Genomic DNA, 24,198 nt, shown 5'->3' on the forward strand with positions numbered 1-24,198 from the left:
TGATCCTAGCCAAGCTCACCCATATGAACTATTCGAGCTGATTCCTCACTCGAAGATGATCCCCATTCCCCATGTTTTAACTCGGGTCGACTCGAACCCATCCCTTTCAATTCCAGTTTTTTTTTTTTCGATCGAATTAAAAACGGGATTTGATCACAATTCCCCAAATCTCCGCTACAACCACCCAAAACCCTGGTGACAACGGGATTTGATCCCAATTCTTCGCTTCAAGCACACAACCAGCCAAAAAAAACTTACCATTACCAAGTAGCAACTGAACCATAACCACCATCCATCAGCTGCTGAAATGATCAGCCCTACTTAGAAGTTAGAAGGGCTTACACGCAAAAGAGTCAAGGCTCTCCCTTTGCTAACTGTAACAATGGTTTCAACTAAACAGTAAAATTAATTTGGCGGGACCCATGGACACTGGACGTGAACACGAACTCAAATTTGATTTTCGAGCAGTTCCCCTTTTGGTCCCAAGGTAAAGCTTCCTGTTCCTGGATGCAATCATTTCTCTTCTCAAAACGGGGTTAACAAGAGATAAGCTGCTGCAGCAACAGAAGAAATGTAAACAAGCCTCAAACTTTTCGTATTCCATTTCCGTCCTAAAATGGAGCAGATTGAGTCGGAGATCAGGAGAGTTCTCGAGGACCACCACAGGATCAGCTCCAACGTTCGGAGCGAGGAAGCGAAGATTGAAGAGTTGAACAAGGAGATCGGGCTCCTGGAGGATCGGATTCGTGGGTCGGGACTTCATGAACTGGAGCGGCAGCGATTGCAGAATCTGCTGAACTATCAGGCCACTCTGATTGCAAGGGCGGCGTCTAGGACTGAGGTTATTAGAGCTCTACATGATGATTTGTTGGGTTTGTTCGTTCGGAGAAAGCAGCGTCGGCAGTCGGGTATGGGTGGTTTTGTTGCGTTTCAACGTTCTATTGAAGATTTGAAGTGGCAACGAATGGTTCAATTGTACAGTAGCGAAAACTGTGATATTGGGTTAGAGTTAGCTTGAGATTATCAATTATCCATCTACAAATTTCTTTTCGTTTTCTTCAAATTTTTTTTATCTGCTGACGTGCAGGCAATGATTGGCTTGGCGTTCAAAAGGATGAATTGTAGTCTGGGCTACTATTATCTCGAGATTATGAATAACCCATCTTGGAAATCTTTGTCAATCTTCGACGTTCTGGTGACCCTAAAAAAAATGCAAAAAAAAAATGTTTTTGATTTTCTGATGAAGTGATGATAGCTAGTTTTAATGTTCAATAGAGAAATTATTATATACGTCAGTGTTGTATTGATAAATTGATATAATGAAATGATGTATCTCGAAAGATTTATTTTTCTGGAGCCTTTGTTGCCTGACTTAGAATGGGTTTGAGATGAATTTCTGGGTTTCTTGTTATTTTTTCCTGGCTCCAGATTAGCCGTTGTGTGCTTCTTTTCCCTTATTGATTGCTATAGTGATTCATTCCTGTTGTTAATTCTAGTTGGATAAAGTTGTTTGTTGTTTCTTTTCTTTTTTTCCCTTTTTTCTTTCATATGATTTAAGGTATCAGGAGTTAGTAATGGTACTATATGGCCTATGTGCTTAAGAAGATGGATAGGAACTATGAAAGTTTAGTATCTAACTGCTAATTATCATGTAGTTAATTGAAAGAAATAAGCAGCATGTATGACTTTGATCAACTTTTCATTTTCTTTGTTCAATTTAATGTTTGGTAGTTAATTGAAAGAAAATGAAGGTTCAGTATCTAACTGCTAATTATCATGTAGTTAATTGAAAGAAATAAACAGCATGTATGGCTTTGATCAACTTTTCATCTTCTTTGTTCAATTTAGTGTAGATCAAACTTCCCACTGCCTCTCCAGATGGAAATCTAATGCAATGTAATGAATCCACCATTCCACCCTGATGCACTTGGGGATGTATTTGTTAAACTGATTACTATATTAGTAATTTGATGGCTGGGTAATGTTGAGTTTGGAAGGCTTGCAATCATGTTCTCATGCTGTCATGCCATTGTGCCCTTTGGTTTTTGCCTGTTTTGGTAAATATATATTTCTGTTCTCTGATATTAATCAAGAGAATTGTAACTTTATTTGCTTATCGAGCATGTCCACTTCAAACAGCTAAGTTGGTTATGCTGTATTAGTTTTACCTCCCATGAACTGGTGGTTGCTCTTTGCAGATAGTGCAAGTCGGTCAGGTGTTGATGTAGTGCCTAATATTTCTCTGAGTTCTGGACTATCAAGTGGAGATGATAATAATCAAGTGTTCCCAAATGACTGTTCCATGCCTGGAGCCATGGATATAATGAGAATGAGCGATGATCATGGAAACTTGGAGGAGGAAACTACTACAGAACAAGATGAAATTCCATTAGGTCTAAAAATGCTTCAAATAAATATGAATGAAGATGCATGCTTGACCCCTGAAGACGGTAGTGAATATGGTGACTTCCATTATAAGAACAATATCCTAGATAATATTGCCATGAGTATATTGGACCCAAATGCAAATGTGGATACCATTTTCAAAGAAGCAATGGAGAATTCTGACTTCCCCCAAGAAGAAACTCAAGGTAAATGAATTTCTAATCATAACTTTTCTACTTTCATAAGTATATCTTCAAAATAATGTGTTATTTGTTTTAATATCATCTTTTGCTACTGAAAATTAATGCAATGCAGGCTCTAAAAGGGTGCCTAAGAGAGCAGGGCAAGTAGCTTCTCGTAATTTAGCTAAACGTTTGATTGTTGATTTTGATGAAGTTGGTAACCCAACTGGTCCAAATGCTGGAGCATTTAAAAGATCTATCAATTCATATGTATGCCACTTTTTGCCTGTAAGGTTTAAGCAAATCGGGGATGTTCCAGTTGAAGACTACAAATCAGTACTTAATATGTTAACAGTAGGTACCTTAGAATTTCAGCAAATTATTTCTTTCCGTTTTTTTGTCTTCATTAATGATTTTATTTTCCCTGGATTGATTGAACACCTAAACTTTTTGATTTGCAGGAGAGGTATAATTTTGATATAAATAGAAGCTATACGAGGAAAAAGATTTCCTCTTGTTATAGACAACATAAATATAAACTGCTGATTCAGATCAAGAAAGACCTTGAGAGAGGTGTTGAACCACAAAAACCTTCCTATGTGAAAAAAGAAGATTGGGATGCATTTGTGGCAAAGACAAAAGATGAAGAATTTGATGTGAGTTTGTGTTCTGAAATACATGAATTAAATATTTTTTGAAGTAGTTTTTCCTTATGGATTTTCTTATAATATCTTCTTGGCATGATCCCCACTACTAAAAAGAGAAATGATGTGGTCAATCTAGTCCATAAATCTAAAGAGGTAACCTCTGGATGGGGCTGTGTACCTATATCCTTGTCAGCCTAATATTACTTCATGAAGAATAATGACATGATGAATTTGAGGAATCCTTTGGGCAGCTAGATGTGAGAAATTAAGCTATCCAAACCTTGTTTTGTGGATATTTTATTCAGATAATACTATCAATTTTGAATTTTACTATTTTTTGACTTTTGCTTCCCTCTCTCTATCTGACCTATTTGTTTGTTTGCCATTATAGTCTAATTTAAGAGTTTCCTAATTATTCAGAAAATTAGCAAAAAGAACAAAGCAAGCAGAAGTCACCAAAGTGCTATGAATAGGAAAGGCCTGTCCCCCTCTGTTCATAAAAGAAAGTTGGTGAGATCTCAATGCTCACATGTTTGCTAGCAGTTTCTGTTGAGAATTATTTCAAAGTCACTAGGACCTTATTTCTAAAGAACAGTTTTGATTGCAGAAAGGATCAGAACTGGGTTCTGCAGATGACTGTGTGTGGTCGAAGACTAATAAACCCAAGCGAGGTATTCTCAGTTGATACTCTCTTTGTTTGGAATTCGGTCTTTGTAGAAAGCCAGGTTAATGCTAATTGCACTTGAGATAATGCTAATTTACTACCCTATATTATTGATTCCTCTGAGACTTAAACTTATGTTATGTGGGTGGCATCTTGACAAGTAGGCTCTTTCTACTCTTTTCTGTGATTGGGTTTATTCGATTTACTTGTTCTCTCAAACTATGTATCACATTGTACAAGAAGTTTTGGTCTGTTTATGCTTACATTCATCTAAGTTGCAACTCCTTATTTATTTATCTATTTATTTTTTGAGTATTTAGGTCGCCCAAAGAAGCTGTTGCCCATGGTTGAGGATAACAATAATGTAAGATCTGTTCATTTGCATCATTTTTCTTGCATTATAAGTTTCTTCAAGTAAAGTTCTATTGTTTTGCTACTTTAAGGCTGATTTTTGTCAGTCTAATTGATTTTAGGGTCATTTACTAAGACACCCCTATGGTTTTGTGTCTTTAATAAACCTACCCTCTATCCATAACGTCCATTCGATCGAATTTATGAAAAGAAAAGAAAAGAAAGATCCTTGATCATCAAATTATTGACAAATGTGATGTGCTGTCCAAGGCACCTCAAATCAACTCAAACCTTCGCTTAATATCCCTTGACATATCACTATGGTCTCATAGATGGCTGGTGAAAGCTTAATGGCAGTAATGAGCTTTTGCAATACAACCCAGAACCTACCTTCATGTGAAACTTCATCTTGTCCAACACTAATGGCCTCAAAGATTACACCTTCTGCAGTTTGATTTCTTCCCAATTTACTGTCATTGTCAAACTTTTCACTTAAATTTCAACCACAGTAGCCAAATTGTTCAAATTAGGTTGACATAGTTAGAGGAGGGATGGCAGTGTTAGAGACAATGGGTGCAAAACCGAAGGGGCAATTTTTATTCTAGGCCAAGAATCGATATGGGGAAGGTGAGAGGCGTGGCTACACTTAGGTAGGAGACAAGGAGTTCCACCATTAAAATCCTGCAACTTCTGTTCTGATTCTCAAGAACAAGAAACTGGTTGAATCTTCTAAAGAGCTTTTGACACTCTGTTACTATTACTGAAAGCAGATACGGGCAGGCTTTGTGCTGATTTTGGCATGACCTTGTCCCTTCTCTTCAACTTCCCATCTTTGCCACTATCGCTGTTGATGCTGCTGTTGCCTGATTGTGATTGATTGCCATGGCCTTCAGATCCAAGACAGTAGGGATTCCTTACAAGCTCCATGTAAGTGCCCTTGTTCTCACCTGTTAGAGTTATCACCCTCATATCCCCCTCAAAAAATCCCTATCCTTCTTTTCATGAGCTTCCATGTCATTGCTATCTACATATTTCACACCGTTGCCTCCTCCCTCCTTCCTGTTATAGGCTGAGATAGACTTATCCTCTCCAGCATCATTAGTGAGCCACCATTGTTAGTCACTGGCATTGTCCTAAGTGTCTCCTGTTCTTGCACAAGCACATTCTTCTGCTCAGCCACCATTATAGACTTTGGCTCAGTTTCTGGCTTGGGCATTAGTTGGGATGGCGGTAATAACAGAAGAGATGGGGCAGCTCACAAAGGTTGGGTTTTGGGGGATTGCAGTGGGGTTCCTTTAAAAAAATTTATGATCTTAGGATATTTGGGTGGGGATGTGTGCACTTGAGTAATGGCTTTGGGTATCGGTGACATCTGTAGAGAGGAAGATGATGTTGTTTTGGTTGTTGCTAGGGGTATTTTTGGAATAAAAATCATGCCCAGACAGATACACAAATGGTTTCTGATGGTGTGGATTAAGGCAGTTGCAAAGTATAGGGGTGTCTTGGTAAATGACACTTGATTTTATTCAAATGTTCGGACTGCATGCCTATTGTTATTTATTTCAAATTTATTTATTTTTTTTGTTATTGACCATTGACCATAGAGTTATTACATGTTGCGTTCTATCCTCTAGTTATTGAAAGTGCCTTCATTTTCTCCTTTTCCTTTTTGCATGCTAGGATTTCAGAATAGTTCATCTACATATTTGACGTAGTTGTGCATTTTCTAATTCTTGTTCATTTGTTCACAGATTGAGGACACCATGGGCCTTCCTGCTGACCAAGAGGTTGTTCAGTAGCAGGTTCCTTGCTTTATTTAGTGTCTGCATTCTAATATGTACATCATGATATTATTCTTGCCATTGCTATCTTTCATGTTGCTTTTTTTTTTGGTTTATATCAGTTCCATAGGTTCTTAAGTGAATTTATTACAAAGGAAACATGGGTTTTGCTAGGAAAATTGCCTGAGGATGTAGAGATGCTTGGTCCATGTGTGTTTTTTTGCAGTTTTAAGAGTGAGCCAAAAAGGAAGAAGTGAAGTTTTATGCTTCTTATTGGGGTGGGGGTGGAACCTCCTAGAATATTCAAACTCTGTGAGCTTTGGTACCTCCCACTAAAGTTCAGATCCTGACACTACTACAGAGCCTCAGCTTGCTTTTCAAGCCCATTTGGGATGGCTGACTTGAACATTCAGCTAAAGCTGGTTCAGCTGCTTTGAGGCACTCTGGATAAGCTATCTGTAGAGGCTGAAGCGGAGCACTCAGGACCTGTTACCCACAAGTTTTTCCCACATCCCTACCCACAGAGCACCACCACCATGTATTGGGAACATCTCCCCATGAATGACAAGGGAGATATTCCCAATGCACAGCTGTAATGTCTAGTGGGTAAAGATGTGGGAACAGTTCATGGGTAGGAGATCCAAGCCCAAAGTGGAGAGACCAAAAAATGACCAATTGACAGCCAATTTGGGCTCTCCGGATTCTTCACCAAACATAGCTTAAAGGCTGTCCATGTAGGGACCCATCTCAAAAGCAAGAAGCCTCTGTGCTTCAGCACCCCCCCACCCCCAAACAAGCACTTAGTTATCATGGGAAGGTGGTTAACAGATTATCAGTAGATGGATGTGATGAAACTAAAGAGGACCCTTGGTAAACACAGCTTTTGATTGGACTTCGGAGAAGCTAGATCTCTAGCATTGAGAGTGAATATCTCATTCTGATGGTTCCCAAGATCAGCTTATTCTATAGCTGATGCTCTGGCAGAGGGTTGGATTGGGAGGAGGAAGCTATATCAGGCTATATCAGGCTATATCAGGGCTCATCTCTTCCTGGATAAATGTCTGTATTGTCTACACTACTGTTCATAATGGATGGAGTTTTTCAGATTGTTGCTTTCCCTTTACTGGATGCTCCTTTTGGTCTTGATCAGTAAACACCTAAGACCCAAGTGAGTAGTTTAAGCAAACATTCTGCCGTTCTCTCTGATAATTGGTTTGAATCTTGAACGTTGGATTTCCATCTCTGTTATTTCTTTTGTAAACTTTCATTGCCATTTTCTCTTGGGCTTGGTGGCTGATTTGCTTTTTGCATCTGGCTGCAGGAATACAACATAGATTTTATTATTTAGCTCCCAACATGCATTCAAGCTTTGAAATGAAATCTGCAGCCCAATGTCCTGCTGATCTCTTCAAGTCACGTCATATTCTTTTCCTCATTTGTTTATTGAAAGATCAATGATGAAATTGATGTATATGTACCCTATATCAAGTTTCCTTCCCATTATTTTGGGATGGAATTCCTGTATTTTAGTTTTACTTGAGGAAGCATCAAAATGTATAGGTGTTTCATTGGCGTTCAGGGTTAGGGAAGAGTCATAGCAACGGAAATTGGCGTAAAATTCTTACAATTTGAAAAACAATGGGTAAGATGATCTAATCTGATCATATTATTGTAATTTGTAAGGAGAAGATGCTTCTTTTTTTAATCAAGTAAATTGACACTGAGCATGCAGGCAACGGAATAAAGAGGGATAAGCCATTGGAGATTGGACTGATCATTGATGGGTGAATGACTTAGGTGGTGTTTGGTTCCCCAATGCAATGGTCTGGTGTTTTCTCGGAAAACGGTAATGTTTGTTTGGTGGTGTTTTTGTCACCTAAGCTGATGTAGCAACACTCAACCATTTCTTGCAATAGTCACCTCGTGCAAGAAACAGAAACGTCAAAATTGCATTTCCTGAACTTGAAGTGGTGCCGATTTTTTTTTTTTTTTTCTTGAAAGAAAAAAAATGAGGCTACACAAGGGGTAGCCCTTCCCCGGTAATCAAAAAACATATCCGTATGATATCTTTTGGGATTGAACCTAAACCAGGAGGACAATAGGAAGGGGTGTTGCGTGCTAGCCAATCAACCGCTTGGTTTGTCTCACGATAAGTGTGCTTGAAGGTGATGCTTGAATTGAATACGGTCTGGAGGTAGAGACACTCACTGATGATGCTTTACAATCTCCATGGGGACTTTATTCTCTTCTTGAGTCAGTCAATCACGAGCTTCGAGTCTCCAATAATGATAGGGGAGCCCTTAAAATTTAAAATTTAGAGCATTATTGATGGCCTCCCAAGTGTCATAGGCCTCAGCCTGGTTAATTGAAGATACCCCAATACAATAATAGGCTTGGAGGTCCAAAATAAAACCCATATGGTCCCTAGCAATGCACCCAATAGAACACCAACAATCAAACCTATAGTATGCATCAAAGTTGGCCTTGATGGTCTTAGGTGCTGTCTTATAAAATTCCACTCTTTAGAAGTCTCATTGGGATTAGAAGAAAAACAAGATTTGATTTCTCCCCAATAAGCAAGAGTCCTATCAATAATAATTTTTGGAGATGAACAAATTTATTGTTAAAGCACTTGTCATTTCTATTTTACTAAATAAACCAAAGCATCATTGCCAACTTTTTTTTATCAAATTGCTCAGTAATAGTACTTTGGTTTCTCAAATCATTGGACCACAAGTCATTGATCAAATTATCATTAGAACTTGGGGTCAGCAACAAGGAACCCACCCACAACCAAATTCGTTTAGTATAAGGGCACAAAATAAACAAGTTGATGAAGGAAGATTTGGCCCGACCTCATAGTTACGTGACACGTGACAAAGATGACAGATCGACACAAAAGTACGCCTAAGGCGCTAGCACTAAGGGGAGGAACTAGCAGCGGAACGAACTCCCCTACCAGCAGTTCGAACTCCCTACTAGGAGCCCAAACTCTCCCTTAGGCCCCAAGCCACTCAAGGGACAGAAACTCGAACTGGCCTGCCTTGTAGCAGCTCGGAACACACCTCGTCGAACTGGCCTGGCTTGTAGCAGTTCGGGACACACCTCGCCGAACTGGCCTGCCTTGTAGCAATTCGGGACACATTCCGCCGAACTGGCCAGACTTATAGCGGTTCGGGACACACCTCACCAAATTGGCCTGCCTTGTAGCAGTTCGAGACTCACCTCGCCGAACTGGCCTGCCTTGTAGCAGCTCGGGACTCACCTCACCAAGCTGGCTTGCACTATAGCAGTACAGGACATACCTCCGAACTCAAGACTTCACCTCACTCACCACTCCAAGACTTCGCCTCCAAGACGCCAAACCGTACCACACTTAACACCAAGGAAGTTCGTACCCAGGGGCAGCGCACTTGACTGACTTAGGATCTGACGCTTGACGGTCGCACTTCAAACGGCCACCTGTCACCGCCACCTGACACTGCCATCCCCAGTTACAGAGACGGCTCCGACAAGGAGCAGTGGCGGTTCTGTCCTAGCAGAAAGGATGACACCCGAATTGACAAAAACAGAGATAATCATACCCGACCTGACAGAGGCCTCGGAGTGAGTGCGCGAAGTGGTTATAAAAGGCCCCCTATCCCCAACAACAAGGTATGTGAACTTTGCGCCATCAGGTCTTTACTTTGCCTTTGAGAAAATACTAACGTGAGCTTCGGAGTTATCTCGTCGGGTTCCCTTTGGAGTTCCCTCATCTTCTCCGTTTCAGGATCCCCGTTGCTCCAGTCAGAGGCAGAATTGTTGACAGCTAAGACCGGTCGGATTACGCTCCATCAATTGGCGCCGTCTGTGGGAACGCTTCTAAAAGCCTCCCTCTAAATCTCTCTTACCTCTCTTACCTACCATTCTTTCAAAAACTCCAACACCCATGGCCTCCTCCAACAATGCCGGACATGGAACAGAAACGGCCACCACCGGAGAGCAACTCCAAGTTCCCATGGTGTGCGTTGGGCAGTTCACCATCCCTCTTTCAGTGGATGGGATCCCCAGTTTGAATGTGCCACAAGCAGTGGTGCCCCTGAACCCTCCTTCGTTGAACATCCCTCTTCAACTCCCTATTGAAATAAACTTCGTTGAACCAACTGCTGTCCCATTGGCAATCCGCCAGAACCAGTTGGACGACCTAATGCAATGCATGTGGGCAATGCAAGCCCAAATGCAACAATTCCAGCAGCACCAACTCCAACAACACCAGGTACTGCACCACCTCTCCCTGCACCATTATCAGCAGCAGTTCCCTCAGCTACCCCTAAACTAGTCACTGCTCCCCCCCGGCACCCTGTTTCAAAGTCGGTTAAGGCCTCCCCTCAAGGTGGATGACCTCACCGAGGAGAAGCTTCCCAACCCCAGAACCCCCCTAATAGCCAGGCCTCATCCCCAGGCCGAAAGCAAAGAAAAATCACCCCCGCCTCGCAGCTCGCAGGTGGGTCAGGAACCTCGCACACAAAGTCACCTCGGTGCTCCAAGCCCAAGTTCCCACTCACGGATATCTGGTTCAGCGCCCTAGCAGCAGGCCAACGTTCGGGGTACATCGAGCTCGGCAACACAGAGGCCAACAGCGCCAGCACCAGGCCCGCTCAAAGAAGGCACCGGCGAAGTCGTCGAACTGCCACCCGTGTCCTAATTCTCCACCCGACAAGGAGGAGACGAGCTCGGACGAGGTAAAAACCGTCCCAATTCTCTCAGTTCCTTCCCTCCTTTCATCAGAACTTCTGACAGTCCCCATGCCTAGAGACTTCAAACTTCCATCTCTAGACAAGTATGATGGGTCCTTTGACCCCAACGACCACGTCGATGCATTCCAGTCACAAATGCACCTCGCTAGGGCCAGTGAGTCGTGCATGTGCATGGCCTTCACCACCACCTTTAGGGGGTGGCCCGCACCTGGTACCGGAACCTAGCTTCCAGGTCAATAAGAAGTTGGGCCCAGTTCGTGCAGATCTTCACCGCACACTTTGTTACCAGCAAGCGGTGCCCCCGAATCGAGGAAAGCATCTTCGGGGTAATCCAGAGGGAAGGAGAATCCACCCGGAGTTACATCAAGCGGCTCAATGAAGCATGCTTGCAGATACCACGATTAGACCCTACAGTACAGCTCACAGCGGCCAAAAGAGGGGTAACGCACAAAGAATTCAAATGGCACATGGTGGCCAGTCAGCCATCAACCGTGGCCAATTTCCTCAAGCTCGCGGACAAGTTCATGAGAATAGAGGAAGAAATCACCCAAAGAACCAAAGGCGGAGTCGAGAAAAGAAAAAGAGAAGGCGAGCCCTCCAACCCAGGCGACAGAAGAAGCCAGGCCCGAGAGGCAAAGCCAAGCCAGTCGTCCCGAGCTCCCTTAGCAGTTCGGACGGATTACACGCCGTTGAACACAAGGCGGACCGAGATCTTGATGACGATCAAGGACGCCCCCTACATAAAGTGGCCACCTTGCCTAAAGAGTAATCCAAACGAGAGAAATAAAAATCTATATTGTAGTTTTCATAAAGATCACGGTCATAGTACCGAACAATGTAACAATCTCCGGGACGAGATAGAGGGACTCATTCATCGTGGATACTTGAGAAATTTTGTACATAATGACAATAATAATAAAGCAGGTCGGCAAGGGGAGCACGTACATCAGTTCGGTAGTAGCAGGTTGCACTTCGGCAGCAGCACGGACATCAGTTCGCGAGGTGGCCCGAGAGGAGCAAAACCCTCCAAAGAGGCCGAAGACGGAAGAACCGGTCTTTTTCACAGAAGACGACACGCGAGGTGTTCACTATCCCCACGATGATGCGCTCGTCATAAAGCTAAGGATCAGCAACTTCAAAGTTTGGTGCGTACTTGTGGACTCAGGCAGTTCGGCAGATATCCTCTTCAAATCGGCGTTCGACCAACTACAGTTGCAGAGAAGCGAGTTGAAGCCCGTGCACACTCCTCTGGTGGGCTTCAGTAGAGAGGAAATCAGGCCCCTAGGGAAGATAACAGTACCTGTGGAAGTCGACACATGGCCTTGCGCGGTAAGGCTCAACCACGATTTCCTGGTGGTCGTGACCCCCTCCCCATACAACGCCATAATAGGGCGGCCAATTACGCATATTCTACGGGCAATGGTCTCCACCTACTATCTGGCAATGAAGCTCCCCACGGACTTTGATGTGGGGGTAGCGCGGGACGACCAGCTTGAGTCCCGCAAATGCTATGTTGTTGCCCTAAAGGGAAAAACCAAGGCAGCCGATGACCTCAAACTGGAGCGGCCTACGGAGTAGGGTGAGGAACGAGCTTCGCCCACTGAGGAAACAGTCGCGGTCCTGACCTCGGCTACAGATCCGGCGTGAACGCTATAGATCGGTGCTTCTGTCAAGGAGCCTCTACGAACTGAACTAGTGAGTTTCTTACTTCAAAATTTAGATATTTTTGCATGGTCCGTGACAGATATGCCCGGTATTGACCCTGGCCTTATAACTCACAAACTCAACACTAACCCTGTAGTCAGACCCATTAGACAGAAGAAACGCAACTTAGCCCCGGAGTGCTGGAGGGCGGTCGACGAAGAAGTCGAAAAGCTCCTCGCAGCGGACTTCATAAGGGAAGTTCATTACCCGAGCTGGGTAGCCAACCCAGTGCTGGTGAAAAAAACAAACGGCAAGTGGCACATGTGCGTCGACTACACCGACCTAAACCGAGCTTACCCAAAAGACTGCTTCCCTCTGCCCCGAATTGACCGCCTAGTGGATGTGACCTTGGGACATGAGCTGCTAAGCTTCCTGGATGCCTACTCACGCTACAACCAAATCAAGATGGACCAGTCCGACCAGGAAAAAACCAGCTTCATAACCGAGTTCGGCCTGTACTGTTACAAGGTCATGCCCTTCGGACTAAAGAATGCTGGGGCGACCTTCCAAAGACTTGTAAATAAGCTTTTTTGGCCCTTAGTTGGCACGAAAATAGAATGTTATGTAGACAACATGGTCGTCAAAACACAGTTTTCACAGGAATTAATAAAAGACTTAAATTCTGTCTTCCAAATTTTGCGTCAATATAGAATGAGACTAAACCCAAACAAGTGTGTCTTCGGTGTCACCTCGGGTAAATTCCTAGGGTACATTGTCAACCGGCGCGGTATTGAGGCCAACCCAGACAAAATAAAGGCCATCTTAGATATGAGACCACCCCGAAAAGTAAAAGTGGTTAAGAAGCTAAATGGCCGCATAGCCGCTCTAAGCCGCTTCATGTCCAAATTAGCAGACCGCTGCCAGACTTTCTTTAAGGCAATCAAAGGCAAAGGGTTTGAATGGACCCGAGATTGCTAGCCCACGTTCGACGAGCTAAAAACCTACCTCGCAACTCTACCAGCCTTAGCCAGACCCGAGGAGGGCAAGGTCTTAGAACTGTACCTCTCGGCGAGCAACGAGGTGGTCAGTTCGGTACTAGTAAAGGAAGTAGATCGGGCCCAGCGGCCCATCTATTATGTTAGTAAAATTCTACAGGGAGTAGAGACGAGATACCCGCAGATAGAAAAAATAGCGTATGCATGGGTAATTTCAGCTTGAAAACTCCGCCCGTATTTCCAGGCTCACACCATCATCGTCTTGACTGACAAACCTCTAAGACAAGTCTTGCTCAAGCCTGAGGTTTCCGGTCGGCTGATGAAGTGGGCCATCGAGCTTAGCGAGTACGACCTCCAGTACAAACCATGGACTGCCATTAAGGCCCAAGCCTTTGCGGATTTTATCGTCGAGTGCACATTCAGCCTCGAAGTCCCTGAGCAGGTTGAGCTCGAGATCCCTAGTTTGGGTGAACCCGGAGCTCCCAAGCTGATAGAGTCTGAACCCCGTGAATTAGCAGCCAGTGTGGCATCTCTCCTAGTCAGGCCAAGTGCGAACTGGGATTAGGAGCCATGGATCCTTCACGTAGATGACTCCTCAAACCAGTAGGGCAACGGGGCTGGAATAGTCTTATGCGGCCCGGGTGGCACAAAATTGGAATACGCACTACGGTTTGAGTTCGCGGCATCCAACAACGAGGCAGAGTACAAAACACTGATAGCCGGGTTGAACCTAACACGAAAGGTAAAAGCAAAGCACATTGTCGTCTGCAGCGATTCCCAGCTCATGGTCAACCAGGTTACGGGCGAGTATGAAGCACGCGAGCTCTCCATGATCGCATACTTAGCGAAAGTAAAGGAGGCCTTGCTCAACTTCCAATCGCCCTTCATCAGGCAAATCCTGAGGTCAGAGAACACTAAGGCCGATGCTCTGTCCCGGTTAGCCAGCACGAGTCACAACACCATGAGAACCGTGTACATAGAGGACTTACCTCGGCCTAGCATTCTCGGTGGGGCAGAAGAGGTTGCTCCCATCCTTGAAGCAGAGCCGAGCTGGATTGACCCACTCGCGAGCTTCTTGCTAGATGGAACCCTCCCTGTAGACCGCAATGCAACCAAGAGGGTGTAGCGCCAGGCAGCCAAATACGTCATAATAGATGAACGGTTGTACCGACGGTCCTACACGCTCCCCTACTTGCGTTGCTTGCGACCTGCCGAAGCTGAGCTTGTACTCCGCGACACTCATGAAGGTCTGTGCGGCGGACACCTGGGGGATAGAGCACTCGCCCAAAAAGAACTTCAACAAGGATACTATTGGCCAACGATGAAGGCAGAAGCCGTCGAGCTCGTCAGAAAATGCGACAGGTGTCAGAAGCACGGCAATATCCACCATCAGCCCGCTTCCGACCTCAAATACCTCGCCAGCCCATGACCCTTTACACAATGGGGCATCAACCTCCTGGGGCAATTCCCGCCAGCAACAGGTGGAGAAAGTTCCTAGTGGTGGCAGTAGATTACTTCACAAAGTGGATAGAAGCCGAACCTCTGGCAACAGTTACGGCCCGAAACATACAGAACTTCATTTGCAAGAACATAGTATGTCGCTTCGGGTTACCTCGGGTACTGATCTCCGACAACGGCAAGTAGTTCGAGGATATCAAGTTCCAAGAATGGTGCCAGAGTATGGGGATTCGGCAAAACTTCACATCGGTCGCGCACCCGCAGGCAAACGGTCAGACAGAAGTAATGAATAGAGCCATCCTGCACGGACTGAAAGCATGTCTAGATCGAGCTAAGGGGTTATGGGCGGAAGAGCTACCAAGTGTTTTATGGGCTCGCCAAACTACAGAAAAAACCGCCACGGGAGAGACCCCCTTCAACCTCACCTACGGCACTGAAGCAGTAATCCCGGCGGAAACCGAAGTACCTACACTGCGACTAGAAACATTTGACGATCAGACGAACGGAGATGAGTTACGTACCAACCTTGACCTACTAGACGAGGTAAGAGACCTCGTGCACATCCGGACAACGGCCTACTAGTAGTAGGTAGCTCGGTACTACAACGCCAGAGTAAAGCAGCGAAGCTTCCGAGTCGGCGACCTGGTTCTCCGTAAGATTATGGTGCCCAAACCCAACGTGGGCAAACTTGGACCAAATTGGGAAGGGCCCTATAAAGTAAAGAGAGCGCTTGGGGGGGGGCATACGACCTCGAAACCTTAGAAGGCAAACAAGTACCCCGAGCGTGGAACATTGTTAACTTAAGGCGATACTACCTATAAACCGCCAAGCGAAGTGGACGAAATCGCTACAAGAGCCTTAGGGCCAAGATGCCGAGCCAACAAGAGGAACCTCGGCATAAGCGAGCAAAGAAAAGTCGGGCATATTATTAGTTCGAAAAAATATCAATCAAAAGAATAAAGCGAAGCAGAGACTAAGTATTAAACACCGAAACAGGTCGCGCGAGTACAATAACCCGAGCAAGAAACAAATCAGGCATATTATCAATTCGACGAAATATCAGTTTGGAAAAAAGAACAACACTTAACCAAAAAGATTGTCTATTCCATTGCAAGAAAAAGAAGAGTACAAAAAAAATATTTACAAGCCCAGAGCTACTTCTTCCCCATCAGAAGGCACTTCAACGACACCCGAAGGCCCTGCCTCGCCCTCAGAATCTGGCTCGCCACCAGCAGCATTTGCCATCTCCTGAGTTATACGCGAAGTGGATATGGCACTAACGTCAAGGTCGGGATACATGTTCCGGATCATCCATCGGCTCAGTTTGAATCTCCTTCTGTAAGAATCCACCATCAGGTCGTCAAAATGTGGCGAGGCAATGTAGTCCTCAACGACCTTCTTCTTGGCATCTTCAATACCTTGGGAAAGGATCTGCATTTTCTCCCTGATGTCCTCCTAAAGATATTCGACATGATGCTGCATGTCCAACCTCAGGTTCACCATATGCCTCATGACTACCCCCATGGCCTCTGCATCCCGCTGAGACATCGCCTGCCTGGCCATAGCAACACGAGCAGCCTCTTCGGTAGCATGAGCGGCCGCCTCAGCAGCTCGCGCTTGTCGCGAGCTCCTCTCCACCTGGGCCTTTAAGGCGTGAATAGAAGAGTTCACCTACCAAAAGAAACAAGCGAGCGACAACAGCAAGAAGGATAGAAAACAAAGAAGGCAGATGAAATGCGACTTACCACCATAGCATGAGTTACGGCACGGCAGGAGACCTGATTCAAGGGAAGATTGGTCCACACCGCGATCTCCTCGGGGAAAGTGGCCTCCCTACTCTTCTGAAGAGCATAGTTCGGCGACAACACGCTCCTGAACTCCCCTTGAGCTCCCGAGCCCGAGGGCCCAACCCGCGTATGAGCGAACCTAGAGTAAGTAGGAGCACTAGAGTAGGCGGGAGTACCCGTGGGAGTGGTCTCAGCGTAAGGGGCCCCAGCTGCTTCCTACATCGGAGGAGCCACCTCGGGCTCCCTGTGCAGATCCTCCAGCATGTGGCTTGGAACTTGAGGCTCCTCATCCTGGGGCAGCTCGGTACAAGTTCGCTTGGTGACCCGCTTCCTCCTCTTCATGCCTTGGAACAGACACCCCCCACGAGTCCTCTCTGAGTCCATCACACCTGCAGAAAAGAGTTCGGCATCAGAAAAATGAAGGAACAAAGCGAGCAAGGAACCTACCCGAACTCAGGCCGACCGCAATAAGCTTGGCCTCCGTTAGGTACTGATGGCACTTTAACCCCTATCGTGCCCATTGCCGAAGGCCCTTCACTGTCTCTTTATCGAGAGTGACACCAAAGTCAGGAGTGGCCTCCCCCCACCCGGTCTGAAAAGGCCACCCCTGTGCACTTCGTATCCCGAAGTAGTCTCGCTTCCACGTCGGGACTATGTTGGGAAGTTCGTGCAGAAGCTCAAAACCCGAGCGAGGAGACAGGTAATACGCCCGCCTACCCCCGGGAAGAGAACCCGCTTGTTTCTTGAGCATTAAAATGGAGGAGAATATCTCCAAGTCTAAAGGGAAGTTTTGTTCACAAAAAAGGGAGACTGTCCCCACTAGGTTCCGAATAGAGTTCGGATGAAGCTGGCCAACGGTAACGCCGAAGTGGTTTATGACCTCGACGAGAAGGGGGTGGAAAGGCAATCGCAGCCCCGCAGCGAGATGCTCCCGAAAAATCACGATTTCATCAGGACCGTGTTCCCAAGGAAAGCTACCCGAAGGTATGAAATAGGTGTACCCCCCAGGCAGATTGTAAGAAATAAGTAGAGATTGGAGCCCCTCGAGCGTCATGGTCGAAGGACCAAACCTATCTAGCATCCGACCTCGACGAGAGGTAGACGTCAAATTGCCCGAAGTGGCTCGGCCTACGGGTTCGAGGTCATCCTCAAGTTCCACCTCAAGATCACTAAGGCAATCGAGGGATACGATTCGGTTCGTAGAACCTACATCAGTTCTACTTGAAGAATCGTCTGAGCTATCATAGCTAGACATCGAGGAGAAAGGATGGATTCAGGAAAGTACTCACCGGAAGAAAATTTTGAAGGCCCCGGAAACTGGAACAAGCCAAAAACCTTGAAGGCGAAATAACAAGCCTAGACGCGAAATGAAAAGCCTGGACGCGAGCTGAAAAGTTGGACGCGAGCTCAAGAAGCAAATCACAGAAGTGACAAATCGACAGGGGTCCCCTACTATTTATAGCCACAGTAACCGAGAACCAACAGTGCAGATCAGAGCCAATCCGACGGCCCGCATTTGCGCTGACCGCACGTCCCCTAAGGTCGAGATGTGATTGGCGCACGTATTTTTGAAACTGACGGTGTCGGCGCACGTCTTTCTAAAACTGGCGGTGCACCGACGCACATCTTTCTGTAACTGATAATTGCCAGCGCACGTCTTTCTATAACTCAATTGCCAACGCATGTCTTTCTGTAATTGACAATTGCCAGTGCACATCTCCTCACCTTTCAAACGGTAGGGGCACGCTTTTTTCAAAAATCAAAAGACCCGCTGTCACGTCTCCCAGTGGCGCACTTTTTGAAATTTGAAATGAGCGCACGCCGCCACGTTTGTCAGTATTTGGACACTCCAGAAAATCAAAGAACTCTAACAAAGCACCTCGCACTATCAAGATTCGAAGAACGGGACAAATCTACCTACCACCTCGCAAACTCCCCATGCTGGGGCAAGACCCTTGGCGCGAGGAGTGGGGGCAATTGATGAAGGAAGATTTTGCCCGACCACATAGTTACGCGGCACGTGGCAAAGGCGACAAATCGGCACAAAAGTACGCCTAAGGCGCGAACACTAAGGGGAGGAACTAGCAGCGGACCAAACTCCCCTACCAGCAATTTGAACTCCCTACTAGGAGCCCAAACTCTCCCTTAGGCCCCAAGCCACTCAAGGGACAGAAACCCGAACTGGCCTGCCTTGTAGCAGCTCGGGACACACCTCGCCAAACTGGCCTGCCTTGTAGTAGTTCGGGGCACACCCCACCGAACTAGCCTACCTTATAGCAGTTTGGGACACACCTCACCGAACTGGCCTGCCTTGTAGCAATTCGGGACTCACCTCGCCGAACTGGCCTGCCTTGTAGCAGCTCAGGACTCACCTCGCCAAGCTGGCCTGCACTATGGCAGTACAAGACATACCTTCGAACTCAAGACTTCACCTCACTCACCACTCCAAGACTTCACCTCCAGGATGCCAAACCGTACCACGCCTGACACCAAGGAAGTTTGTACCCAGGGGCAGTGCACCTGACTGACTTGGGATCTGACGCTTGACAGCCACACTTCAAATGGCCACCTGACACCGCCATCCCCAGTTACAGAGACGGCTCCGACAAGGAGTAGTGGCGGTTCTGTCCTAGCAGAAAGGATGACACTCGAACTGGCAGAAACAGAGATAATCATACCCAGCCTGACAGAGAGCTTGGAGTGAGTGCGCGAAGTGGTTATAAAAGGCCCCTACCCCCAACAACAAGGTATGTGAACTTTGCGCCATCTGGTCTTTACTTTGCCTTTGAGAAAATACTAACTTGAGATTCGGAGTTATCTCGCCAGGTTCCCCCCGGAGTTCCCTCATCTTCTTCGTTTCAGGATCCCCGTTGCTCCAATCAGAGGCAGAATCGTTGACAGTTAAGACCGGCCAGATTGCATTCCATCACAAGTGATTAGAAGTTTCATTTTCATTGTAGAATTCACATTTCGGATTCATATTTATGCCTCTAGAAATGAGCTTATTTTAAGTTGGGAGCCTGTTATTGAACAAGAAGGAATATGAATACTTTAATTTTTGGAGAAATTTTAAGATTCTAGAAAGATATTTGACAACTAGCAAAAAAAACCACTTTCACTATTCTAGCTACAATAGGCCAATTTAAAAAAAAAAAAAAAAATTGCCATCCAATGTGAGCCTCCAAACTATTCTATCCTTAGATAAATCTATTCTATCCTTAGATAAATTAGAGGGAACCTAGATTGATTTGATGCAAGGCCAAACCCTATCATGAACAAGAGTCCAAATAAGGTCCTCCCAAATCTTTCTATCATGATCAATAATATTGGTTACACAAAAATCCAAATTTGATACAACCTCTGAATTCACAATCTCAAGGAAAAGGGAATTAGCAACCCAAGTATCCCTCTAGAAATTGACACTGTTTCCTTTACCTATCTTCCAACTAATACTTCTCATGAGAAAATCTCTAGAGGCAAGAACACCTCTCCAAGCCCAAGAGATACCATTCTTAGGCTCCACTTCCATAAAGTGTAAATTATTTAAATACTTGGATTTGACCACCTTAACCCATAAATTCTCCTTGTTTATAATAATCTTCCACCCTAGTTTAGCAATATGGGCCTTGTTAACCTATTTCAGGTTTTTTAATCCTAAGCCCCCTATTTTCTTGGTTGTGTACATTCTCTTATAATTAACAAGATAAATAGGATTTTGACTTCTAGAATTAGACCAAATAAAATCCCTTTGGGCTTTTTTCAACTCACTAATGACATTATTTGGAATTTTGAAGGATTGCATTATAAATTGGGGGATCATGGAGGTAACAGAATTGATCTAAGTCTTGCCAACAAGAGAAAGAGTATTTCTCTTCCAACTGGCAAGTTTATTAGCCATTTTCTCGCTAAGAGATTTAAATACCTCTTTCGAAACTCTCCCATTAATAACAGTAGCACCCAAATGACTTCTATATATATTCTCCAGAGGAATTTTAAGAATTTTGGTCGAGTACTTTGGAAGCTGACCAGAAGCCAAAGCGAAACTATCTAAGGATATTTGCAATCATTAGCAAACTACATAATAGGGATGGTGGGGCTGTCTCTTGATGCCTTACAACCAACAAGTTTATCCCCATTGGTGGCTTCTTTCTCCAAAATACTAGTGAGGGCTTCAGCACAAAGATGTAGGGGTATAGAAGGTCCCCTTGCCTGATTACCCTGCTCGCTTTCACATCATTAGAGGGAGAACCATTAATAAGAATCTAAAAGAAAGCAAATTTTATGCATTCTATAACCCAATTTATCCATTTATTATGAAAACCAAACTTGTTTAAGACTTTTTCAATAAAGTCCCATTCCAACCTATTATAAGCCTTCTTTATATCAATTTTGCAAGCCATGATTCTTGTTTTACCTTTTATGAATCATCTCATGAGCAATGAGAATATTGTCTGAAATATGCCTATTTAGAACAAAATCACTCAGATAGGGAGAGATGATATCATCCAAAAAAAAAGTCTTAATCCTTTTCACAAGGATTTTTGAGATGACATTACAAAGCTAATGGGGGTAAAGTTATTAACCTCTTCAAGATTATCCGATTTCAGAATAAGAGTGATGAATCGATGCAATGCATTTTTTTGCCATTCTTTCTCTAAACAAATAGCAGGTTCAAGCGATGAAATTGATTGCTGATGTAATGTTGTTTTCTCAGAAAAAGGCAATGAAACCAAACACCACCCTATCCATGAAGCACCCAACTTCAAAAGATGTATCTTTCTGTGATACTGGAACCTTTGTAACTGGCAGAGAAGGCGATTTAATTAAACAGGTGACTCTCATCCTGGGAGCCCTTTTTCACATTCGATTGAAATATCTTAACCCATATCCCATTGTCTATTACTGTTTCATATAGCATGTACATCCATTGGACACCAATCCTCAATGATGAAAAAGCTTCTATATATTCATGTAGGCAGGACTACCGATTATCCATGGTTGTTCAAATTTCAAAATCCAGATGGATGGACGTTTTGGGTCCCGAAAAAGCTCAAAAGCTAGCCGAGCTGAGAGTCTTGTATTCCAAAAGTTACATTCATTAAACAATTATTTGAAATATTTTAATAATAATTTATATATTGAAATATTTTAATAATAATTTATGCATTGAAATTTTAATGTCTCGGAACACCATATACCCACAATAAAAAACATTTGGTAGCCCAACCCTCCGTGCATTGGGAATATCTCCCCATGACAAGCATGGTAGATGTTCTCCGTGCACAGAGGGGATGGGTTGTGGGGTGTTGTCGGGCACGCTCTATGGCGAAGCAGATTATTGAAAATTTGTATCTGAATCTGATTAAAGATTTGATGGCGTTAGATACGCATTCGAATCCAATGGACTTGATTGGATTTGGATTTAATCGATTACACTTTAATTGTTTAAAATTAAAATATTTATATATATATATATATATTAAATAGTTAATTACTTTTCAACTTTATATATAATAAATTAATGTGTATATAACTATTAAATTATATATGTATATTATATAATTTTAAATATGATTATAAATTTTATATATTAAAATCAATAAATACTAGATTTTAATTTTAATTGGAAGCAGTCAAATCCAAATCCCATCCCAACTATTAATTGAGATACATATTATAAAGTTGGAATCCGATTCAATTATGATCGATAGGCCTAATTGAATGATGGTTCTCCGTAGGTTGAGTCTGGTTTTAAACATATTCCAATCTGATGGCAAAAATGTTTCCCTTACATGTGGGGCCGGGAGTTGCTTATTCATTATGGCCTTCATAAAGCGTTGGAGGGTATCTGGCTATCTGCGACCGTTGCATTACCCCTTCCCTTCCATTTGTGGACCGTTGCATCACCCCAGAAGAAGCGTTTCATACTTGGGTCAACGAAACGCAAATTTGACCGTTGGAGGGGTATCTGCGACGACTCCGTCAACAAAATAGAAACATGACCGTTGTGACTCCCAGGCGTTACCAACAATTCAAATATCTTTCTCGCCGTCCTCCACTTCGCCCAACAATCACCGCAATCTCACATTCTACTGGCATTCAAGCTCTCTTTCTCACTAGAACAAGCGATTTCTCTGCTCAAGAGATTCACAAAAGCACTGCACAGTTTGCACACTTTCACTCACTCACTCACTCACGATTTTTTCTTTTTTTTTATCTGCTTTACATTTTTTTTCTCTCTCAGTAATTCGTAATGGCAGAATCTAAAGATACCCATGTAATCGAAATTCCCGTCGACGAGGAGCATCAGCAGAAAAGCCTCTCTGCAATAATCACCATCTCTGCAATGCAGCACCACCCATTAATGGAAATCTCCCGGAGTCCCGGCCATTTGTTGCTTCTCAAGCTCTGGCAAAGAGAGGAAGACCTCTTCGGGAAGCGAATCGCCAGGAAAGAAATCCGACTAGATAACATCAAGCGCGAAATATTCCAACTGTGTTGTTTCTTTCTCGCCTTTCATGGGCTCTTCTTAACCATTCTCTACACCTCTTCCATTAATACCCAAGACCACACTTGTAGGCAATGGTGGCTTCCCTCTTCCTTGTCTCTTTTTACTTCACTTGTTATGATATGTTTGGTTCAGGTGAAGCTTTTCAGGTACTGGAAGGTTTGGAGGCAGTTGCAGAGGGAGAAGAGCGACAACCGAGCACTTACGAGGTGTATTCAGGAACTAAGGATGAAAGGGGCTAGCTTCGATTTGTCCAAAGAGCCGCACAATGCAAAGAGGATGAAAAGCTCCAGTGTTGAAATTAAGTGGAGGCCGTATGCTTGGTGTTCACAGAATGTTGTTACTATCTGTCTTGTTTGTTTTACTGGGTTGGTGTTCCCGGTTTGCAAATTTATCCTCTGCGGTTGATGGTTGGTTTCTTGCTATCTCGGCGTCAACTCAATTCAATGCGGTATTGGGTCGCTGAAGATCTGTTGGATCGATCTATCTATGGTATGGCAGTGACTAAGGTGATTTACCTATTACATATTTGAAATTAGTTCAGTTCAGAAATACAGCTTTTCTTTCAAAGCCGCTCAGACTTCTTCTTACTGTTTGGGATTAGGAACTGATGCTGATCTGCTGTAGACGAAGAATGGATCTTGGGCGTGTAATTGTGTTGTGCCACCCACAAGCCACAACCCCGTCAAGGACTACTTCTTCAAAATTTCTATCAGTCAATGGAAGGACTGAAACTCTGGCCCTGCTGAAGAAAGGAAGATTATGGTTGAAGAGCCAGCGCTAGGGTGGGAGAACACTGCTTGTGCTCCAACTTTTATGCACATAAATAAAACTGCTGAGTTATGTTATTTCCATTTATCATTTTCTCTTTCTTTTGTTGCTAATAACAGTGCCAAAAAATTTAAACGCCAATTTGAATCTCAATCCCAGCAGAAAGGGATTTGTGGATGTTGCAAGTATATGAAAGTACTATATGTATGAACACTTGAAAAGTCATTAAGGCTGGCTTTGTTTTTTTTTTCCCCAATAGAAACTGCAAAAAAATTTACATTTTCCCTTT

The 24,198-nt window shown here is 44.2% G+C and overlaps 2 protein-coding genes across 8 annotated transcripts; both read left to right on the top strand.

Annotated features, from left to right (window-relative positions):
• The first annotated feature begins 210 nt into the window (after positions 1–210).
• Positions 211–7,746, top strand: LOC148874915 (uncharacterized). Of its 6 annotated transcripts, XR_016104834.1 has the most exons (10): positions 211–908; positions 2,199–2,591; positions 2,701–2,921; positions 3,029–3,223; positions 3,635–3,724; positions 3,822–3,885; positions 4,199–4,242; positions 5,981–6,016; positions 6,891–7,178; positions 7,332–7,746. XR_016104834.1 is itself a non-coding variant. In XM_088963868.1 (9 exons), exons 1-8 carry the CDS (start codon positions 617–619, stop codon positions 6,026–6,028), a joined length of 1,347 nt encoding a protein of 448 aa, XP_088819994.1. In that variant the 5' UTR covers positions 211–616; the 3' UTR covers positions 6,029–6,031; positions 7,332–7,746. The 6 variants fall into 6 exon arrangements, 4 of the variants coding, with proteins under 4 accessions (XP_088819994.1, XP_088819993.1, XP_088819995.1 ...); XR_016104835.1 differs by lacking the exon at positions 6,891–7,178 and having other exon boundaries at positions 3,810–3,885; XM_088963868.1 differs by lacking the exon at positions 6,891–7,178 and having other exon boundaries at positions 5,981–6,031.
• Positions 7,747–22,698: 14,952 nt separating this feature from the next.
• Positions 22,699–23,881, top strand: LOC148874916 (RNA polymerase II elongation factor). Of its 2 annotated transcripts, none has more exons than XM_088963871.1 (2): positions 22,699–23,647; positions 23,743–23,881. In XM_088963871.1, exon 1 carries the CDS (start codon positions 22,884–22,886, stop codon positions 23,544–23,546), a length of 663 nt encoding a protein of 220 aa, XP_088819997.1. In that variant the 5' UTR covers positions 22,699–22,883; the 3' UTR covers positions 23,547–23,647; positions 23,743–23,881. The 2 variants fall into 2 exon arrangements, with proteins under 2 accessions (XP_088819997.1, XP_088819998.1); XM_088963872.1 differs by having other exon boundaries at positions 22,699–23,630; positions 23,743–23,880.
• The last annotated feature ends 317 nt before the right edge of the window (positions 23,882–24,198 follow it).

Source organism: Nelumbo lutea, chromosome 1 (assembly GCF_056320005.1).
Source record: "Nelumbo lutea isolate HS-2025 chromosome 1, American lotus-T2T, whole genome shotgun sequence".
Taxonomy (NCBI): Eukaryota; Viridiplantae; Streptophyta; class Magnoliopsida; order Proteales; family Nelumbonaceae; genus Nelumbo; species Nelumbo lutea.